Genomic DNA, 8,403 nt, shown 5'->3' with positions numbered 1-8,403 from the left:
TTAAATATGTTGACTTTATCTAGGGAGAATATCAAGATGGCAATGCTTTTTTATCCAACACATGTAAGGTTTAACACTTTTAGAAATTAAGTTAGGGAACTAAATTATTAATAATTTTAAAGTATTTCCTGTTTTGTTTTTAAGACTTCCCAACCTTGGAGGCCTGTTTGCAGTCTCCTATATTTATTCTTCGGAGTCCTGTATATATTTGGTGTTTCAAGTGATAAAGCTGTCGAAAGCATGGCACCAAGAGAGTTGGAGCAGGCATACGTGTCATCATGAGGAAACTCCATTCTTTCCTTTTGCAAGAAATAGTTTGACGGACATAAAATTATTACATTAAACTTTTTCTTTTCTACGCGTGATAGAGTGAATAAGAGTCCTCCAAAAATGTCCATGTCCTAATCCTTGGAACCTGTTATCTTATAGAGCAAAAGGGATTTTGCAAATGTGATTAATTTCAGGATTTTGAAATGAAGAGATTACCCTGGATTCTCCAAGTGGGCCCAATGTAATCACAGGGGTCCTTATAAGAGAGGCAGGAAGGTCAAAAGTCAGAGGAGGTGTGATGATGGAAACAAAGTCAGAGGGAGATTTGAAGTTACTCTATTGCTGGTTTTGAAGATGGAAGAAGCAGCCATGGACAAAAGAATGCAGGCAGCTGCTAGAAGCTGGAAAAATCAAGGAAACAGATTCTCCCCTAAAGCTTCCAGAAGGAATATAGTCCTGCTGACATTTTGATTTTTAAGGCTTCTGATCTACAGTATTGAAAGATAATAAATTTGCATTGTCTGAAGCTACAAAGTTTTGGGTCAATTATTATACAACAATAGAAAACTAATGCAGTTCTATAAACTTTATCAGTTGCATTAGGCATATTCAGAATGCTAGCTGGAGGGGTTTGGAAAGAGCTTAATGAGGTGACACTCAACTGGGACAGAACAGGAATTCTATAAACAGATCAGGTGATGCTAAGGAATTTAAATTATTCAGTTATGTATAAATTGCCTAATGAATATTTATAAGCATATGTCTGAATATTATAAACATATCCAGATTTTATATATATATATATATGTACACATATCACACCCAAATACACACATATACACTATCTTGGGAGAGGTGTAAACAAAAGAGTGTGATAAGACTGTTTTGGGATAAGAGTACCTAATCCATTTTTAATTACACATGACTTACCCAGATTTTCCACATATAATACCTTACTTGAAAAAATATCGTTGTCAGAGTTAGTCTGAGAAGTGGGAGATAGAGTTCTTGGGAGGTAAATAAATGAATAATTAGAATTAGTTAAATTAAATTGTATGATGATGTACCACTGTTTCATGGTAAACCAGTGATTGATTTCACTGGGTTTTTCCTAAGAACATGAAAAATCCTGATCTTTGAGCAAAGCCGAAAAAATATTTTGTCTGCTTTATATAATACTGGGGTCAAGGTTAAATGCATAAATAGAAGCCATGAGTGGTGCCAACCTCTAAACCTGAACTCTACCCCAATTACAACGTTTTGAGAGATACCAATGAGACCCTCTTAGCCAAAATGTACTCTCCACTTTCATCTTAATGCCTGCACTTCCATTAGTAGCAATTTGTTCAATTATGTTAGTAAGAGCTTTTGCCTTAGTCTTCTCTTAAAGTGCCAACATCCATAGGATAGGGAAACTCTCCACATCGTTATCCCCAGCTACTTTAGCAGGAATAATTCATATAGATTCCTTTTTAGGAGAGTAGGAGATGGGGAGGGAGGGGAATATTAAAAAAAGAAGAAAAGAGGACACCAGAATCTGCCTAAGGCTGGCCATATCCAAGTTTAAGAACTCTGTACTCAAGCTGTTATCAAACTCAGCTTCAAGCAAAATCACAAAATAATAATTGCTAAATGCACTGACTGCTATCTCATCTATGCCTACAACAGCCTTGTTTATTAGATGGCAATATGACTCCAAATTTAAGGGGGTACAAAGTGAGGTATAGAGCTGGGGGTGAACAAGTCACTAAATAAGTGCCTGGTCTGTGGGACTCATTACACTGCTCCAATTCCTCTCGCGAGCCTTGTCTTTAGTACCAGCCTCTTCCTCCACTGCCTCCCTGACTTTCCATCTCAGATGCTCTGTGCTTTCCTGTCACTCTGTCATCCAAAGCCTCTCATTCTAGAGCCCCCATTTGATTGGCTTCAGACTTCCATTTCTTCCCTCAGCGGCAGAGCTGGGGTTCATTTAACTCAAGGAGGGTTGCAGAGGGCACAGAGATCCTCCTGAGAGGACTCCCATGGGCTTAGCCGGAAGTTCAAGGGGGCAAAAAGTTAGCACCCTGTTGATTCAGTAACAAGCAGCAAACAATGACCATACCTGTATTTATTCAATGGCCAATGAAGGCCACTTTTGCAGGGTGCTATGGTAGCTGCTAGACAATTGAAGCCAGTGTTGGGGAAATCTGAGAGCATGCAGTGGAAACACAACCACATGAGCAAGAAGACTTCAGTGTAAGAAGAATAAATCACAAAGAGGGTCTTGTGCTGGAGCCCCAAACAGTGATCCAGGATTGGAATTGGAGCACAAGAAACAAAGCAAGAGCCTGATGGATAGAATAGGTGAAAGTCAGCTGAGCAGCAAGTGTGCCTTGACCTTGATCTACTCAGCTGAGAAAGTTTCTGCTGACTTACTAGAGCTCAGCCTGCAGCTGACGGTTGTATAGGCTGAGCCGGTGTTTTTCAAGCTGTAGGTCATGACCCATCCATGGTCATGAAATTGGTTTAGTGGGTAGTAAAGAACACTCTTGAAAATAAATAAAATAGGCTGGAATGGAAGAGAAGATAATGAAGGGCATTGCACATAGTAATGGTTTCAGTTGAGGTACAGGTGTCTAGTGATGTAAAATACGTTTCTCAATGTCACAGTCAAAAGAAGTTTGAAAACTTCTGACTTGAAACTAGAAAATACAGGCCAGGAAGCCAGACTAGTGATTATGTTTAAAATATTTTCTGCTTTTCCCAAATGACTGTGAGCTAAAATAATATATCAATCCAGATAGTGGTGTGGCTACATATGAAGGAATTAAATAATACAGCCTTCTTCATAGAGATATTCCACATATAGCCCCACTTGAGAAAGAAAATTGGGGAATAAGGACGGAGGGTTTTTAAAGCTCAATGAACTATTAGTTGTTTCCATACCTGCTGAGTTACTTTACACGTCGACGAAGGTATCACACGGATCCTTAGCTCAGGCATCGTTGAGCTGCTCTGCCTTCATGAGACCATGAACTAGGACCAGCTTTGAGGAACTCCCTCTAGCCAGCACGGCAGTGCCCTTATGCGGTTCAGTCATGAGGTTTTCACCTCTTGGTTTATCTCAACAGCTAATGTCAACGAATCCAAAATCTGGATCTGAAACCTCCCTTTGACTTTGTTCCACATCTTCAATTACTCACTATATATTTTCACTTCAGATCTCCTTCCACATCCAATCCTTTCCAAAAATTGTATCTTCTTTCCCTAAATACACTTCAGCTGCTATCTTTTCTGTCTTTGTTAATGCTACCAACACCCTTTCAATCACTCATGATTTAAAGTTTGGAATCATGTTTAATTTCCCTCTTTTCTTCATTCCCCATATGCATGTACATATACTCCCAGAACAGAATAAATATGTATTGAGGTGTGGCCTTTTTGGTCCCAGGTTCCCCATTTCCAATGTCTGCCTCTTAACACTGCCAAAAAAACAAAAAACAAAAAACTCTCCTAAAGTAACCTCTACTCCCACTATTTCTCCTCGCTGGACAAGTGGCTCTCATTTCCTGCTATGAGGCATTTCATTTTCTGACTGTTTCCACTTTTTAACCTCAAACTCCTTCCCTCTGCCTCCTCAAATATAGACTCATCTCCACCAATCTATTTAACAAACACTTAAATTGTGTTTTCCCCAGAACTTTTCTAAATGCCTTATACATATTAAAACTTTAACTGACAGAAAAGCCCTGTGAAGCAGGTAATATCACCTCGCATTTTTACACCGGAGAAAACAGAAGCACAGAGAGGTGTATGAACCCAAAGAACACCCATGTTCACGTATCTCACCTCCCTGTATCCCGGGAAGGTCGTATTTCTTTCACCTGCGGTGTTTCCCTCTCCTGAAATGTCACCGATCTACCTGTTATAAAGATCCTACTAATCCTTCAAAGCCCAATTGCCAGCATTATCCTTTCTCCTTGACAACTTATCTTTCTTGAAAACTCCAGGTCTCAATATTTATCTCCATTGATTCCTACAATACTCACCCTCTTCCACACGTAAGTTGGCACTTGATGACATAGCTGTCTTATATCCCCCTAACGTTTCATGTGCCGGAGTCTTACCCTGGGGGCAAGGACCATGGCTTGTCATGGTTCTGCATCCCTCCCCCTCATTCTTTCCTTCTTTGCCATTTTTATGCCTCTTTCCCCTACCCCCAGCCAGGCCTTGCAAATATTGAGTACATGAAAGATACTCCCCAAATCATGACTTGACATTGAACTCCTTTCATAGGTAGAGTGGGGTAGCCTGGCATGTTCGTTCAGGTCCTCTGAGAAGTAAATAACGAGACAGAATGAGAATTACTGGGAGTCTCACTTATGTAAGAGATTTATTGGGCTAAAAAGTCTGTGAGGGAAAAAGAGGAGAGAGTCAGTGGAGGTGGGAACAGTCTTTAGAACATGATGCCGGGCTAAGCCCTATTGAAAGAGAAGGAAAGGAAGGACGGTTGGCTAGGGAGACTCTCAGACGGCAGCACACTTCTAAGACAATCTTGGTGTAGCAGCTATGGAGTCCCTAAGCTAAAGTCCCCGGTGGGAGGAGTCTCACAGCAATAGGCTGCATTAGGACTCTGCCGAGCCAGATCCTTGCCTGGAGCAGACTCCGGGTAAGCGCGGCCTGGGCCTGGACACAGAGGTAGATTTGGAGCACAGCAGTTTTGACCGTCTTTCAATTTTGCTTCCTGCAGCAGAAGATCTGAGTGGCGTGTTTTCAAGTCTATTATTCTTGGGATACTACAAAGAACACTGGATTCAAAATCAGAAATCTTACCTTTGCATCTCAAATGTATCCATCACTAACTGCACCTTCATTAAAACTCATCTTTGGGGCTTCCCTGGTGGCGCAGTGGTTGGGAGTCCGCCTGCCGATGCAGGGGACATGTGTTCGTGCCCCGGCCCGGGAGGATCCCACATGCCGCGGAGCGGCTGGGCCCGTGAGCCATGGCCACTGAGCCTGCGCGTCCGGAGCCTGTGCTCCGCAACGGGAGAGGCCACAACGTGAGAGGCCCACGTACCGCAAAACAAAACAAACTAAACTAAACTAAACTAAACTCGGGCTTCCCTGGTGGCGCAGTGGTTGAGAGTCCGCCTGCCGATGCAGGGAACACGGGTTCGTGCTCCGGTTTGGGAAGATCCCACATGCCGCGGAGCGGCTGGGCCCGTGAGCCATGGCCGCTGAGCCTGCGTGCCCGGAGCCTGTGCTCCGCAGCGGGAGAGGCCACAACAGTGAGAGGCCCGCGTATCGAAAAAAAAAAAAAAAAAACCTCATCTTTGTCACTTCATTTGTAAAATGGAAATGGTCAATAACTCAGAGACCTATTGTGAAGGCCACACATTGGCAAGAATACACAGCACTCTGTCTACACTGCGTGTGATTTCATCAGCTCTATCTAATTGTAGTAACACCTGACATTTGTGAAACATCTCATGGGTCACAACAAGTTTTGTTCCAGCCAATGATCCTGTGAGGAAGGCAAGACCAGCATTCCTTCCTACCTCCACTGCCCTCCTGGCTCTCTGAGAGATAGAATGGCTCTGGCGGGGAAGTTGGGGTGCTGAATTCAGATGGGGACAGGATGCAGAGCCCACTTGCCATGTAGGGCCTGGTTAAAACCATGGCAGGTGAGGAATCAAATTACTGAGGGAAAAACATATGTAAAGGATCACATGGGCCCTGGTGATCAGGTAGATGTGAGCTAGTCCAGAGCATCCTCTCAATCTGAAGGCAGCCTGGCCAGGTCCAGAGTCTAGCAGGTCACAGGTAAGAGTACCACCTGCAAACCTGAGACACAGAAAGTGAGTTCTGATCCTGGCATAGACACTGACTGGCTGACTGACTCACCCATCCTCCTCATGTGCAGGTGGAAAGGGGCACACAGGTGTATCTGGCAGATCTGGGGAGAACTTACCTAATGTTCCTGGCCCTCAAGAGTAGTATCAAGTAAACAGTCATAGAACTGGCTCTTCTCTGCCTGGAGAAGCATGGGAAAGTCAAAGCCAGGGGCAAGGAAAACTTCTTACTCGGTCAGCCAAAATGGCTGCGCCCGGGCGACTCGAGCGCAGCTTGGAGTGAGCACTCGCGTGGCTGATGGAGGTCGGAGGAGGCAGTGACTGCTGGCAGGAGAGCGTAAGATAGCAGCATTCCGGGTAAAGGGGTGCAGTAAAAGATACACATTATTGAAAAATGACATTTTAATTTAAGGCTCAAGATGGAAAATCATAAACCAGATGATACTGTCAACAAGAACTTAATTGAAATCATAACCAGAAAAATTAACCAACTTCCAGAAGCAGAAAGGAATCTGCTTGAAAATGGATCAACATATATTGGACTTAATGCTGCCCTCTGTGGCCTAATAGCAAATAGTCTCTTTCGACGCATCCTACATGTGACACAGGCTCGTGTAGCTGCTGGCTTACCGATGGCAGTGATCCCATTTTTGACGGCACACGTATCTTACAAAGGTTTTGTAAGTTTACCTTTGAATACAGGTGATTTACATTGTGAAACCTGTACCATAACACGTGGTGGATTGGTGGGTCTTGTTTTTGGTGGCCTGTACCCTGTTTTCTTGGCTATCCCTGTGAATGGTGGCCTAGCAGCCAGGTATAACTCAGCCCTGCTACCCGAGAAAGGAAACATCTTAAATTACTGGATCAGGATTTCTAAGCCTGTCTTTAGCAAGATGTTATTTCCTATTTTGCTCCAGACTGGGTTTGCAGCATACCTTGGGTCTAGACAATATAAACTACTTATAAAGGCTCTTCAGTTACCTGAACCTGACCTAGAAATTCAGTGATGGTTAAGCAAATCTGTACACAAAAATAAAACTAAAAATAACCTGCAAAAAAAAAAAAAAAAAAAAACTTCTTACTCTTCTATGTAATATCAAGTTCAAAGAATGCCAAAAGCATCTGCAAAATCACCGCAGGAACAGTAGCAGCAAATTTAGAAAGAGCTGGCCCATGTGCTAGAGGTTGTAGATACACAGGGAGTAGAATTAGAAAAGAAAGTAAACAGGGTTTCTGCTATGGGTTGAAATATGTCCCCCAGAAAGATATGTTGAGGTCCTAACCTCTAGGACCTCAGAATGTGACCTTATTTGGAAAGGGGGTCTTTACAGAGGTCATCAAGTTAAAATGAGGTCATCTGGGTGGGCTATCATCCAATGACTGGTATCCTTATAGAAATGGGAAATTTGGGCACAGACACACACACATAGAGAGAATACCACGTGAAGATGAAGGCAGAGATTGGGTTGATGCTTCTGTAAGCCAAGGAATGTCAAAGATAGCCAGCAAAACACCAAAAGCTAGAAGAGGGGAATGGAACAGAATCTTCCTCAAGTCCTCACAAGGAAGCAACCCTACTGGCACCTTATCGTGGACTTCCAGCCTCCAGAACCGCGAGGCAATACATTTCTGCTGTTGAAGGCACCCACTCTGTGGTACTTTGTCACACACCAAGCAAACTAAGGTTCTCCAATAGCTCACCCAAAGTGTCATTTGTGCTGAAGGAGAATGGAACTTGTCCTAAGGCCACTTCTTTACTTCTAGACGAGGTCAAGTTCACCTCCTCTTCCTCTGCCTCCTCACTACTGCCCCCCACCCATCAGCTCCTAAGGTTTATCCTGGAGGTGTCTGGGGGATGTGATGAGGTTGTGGGGGGATCAGTGTAGGTAAGTTGGGAGAGGGGGAGGGATGGTTAGTGCGGGGTCCCTTTTTCCTACTTCACCTCTTGCCGGGTGTTTGAACAGAACAAAATAAGACCAAACGCCATCCATCAAACTTACCTCTGGGTCAAAAGACTAGCTAGCTCTAAGACTAGGCAGAGCATCGGGGCCCACGCGGCTTGGCGTCTCTGAGGAGCGGAGTCCTTGGGCAGCACCCTCTCCCTCTTTCATCACCCAGTGAGTTTCACCTGTTTTCACACAAATGCAGGCCCCCTTTGGGTAATCAGAGAAGGACAAGGCACATCTGTGGACGGCAAGGCAAGGAAATCCATGCTGCGCGGTCCAAAATTAGACCGGAATCCTCACCACCTAGGAAAGCAAAGCACGACCCTTCTCTGTGAGCCTAGATCACACGCATG

General features: G+C 43.8%; 1 protein-coding gene across 1 annotated transcript; it reads left to right on the top strand.

The window, feature by feature from the left end:
- The first annotated feature begins 6,341 nt into the window (after window positions 1–6,341).
- Window positions 6,342–7,165, top strand: LOC308623923 (transmembrane protein 126A-like). Its single transcript, XM_081246700.1, has one exon. The coding sequence runs from the start codon at window positions 6,521–6,523 to the stop codon at window positions 7,109–7,111; it is 591 nt and encodes a 196-aa protein (XP_081102826.1). The 5' UTR covers window positions 6,342–6,520; the 3' UTR covers window positions 7,112–7,165.
- The last annotated feature ends 1,238 nt before the right edge of the window (window positions 7,166–8,403 follow it).

The sequence above is a fragment of the Mesoplodon bidens genome (assembly GCF_964165515.1).
Source record: "Mesoplodon bidens genome assembly, chromosome: 10".
Classification (NCBI taxonomy): Eukaryota; Metazoa; Chordata; class Mammalia; order Artiodactyla; family Ziphiidae; genus Mesoplodon; species Mesoplodon bidens.
Note: the sequence above shows the minus strand (reverse complement) of the source record. Positions and strands in the feature narration are given on the sequence as shown.

What these genes read in the sequence shown, in the direction of transcription:
- LOC308623923 (XM_081246700.1), top strand. Translation starts at nt 6,521, where the DNA reads ATGGAAAATCATAAACCAGATGATACTGTCAACAAGAACTTAATTGAA.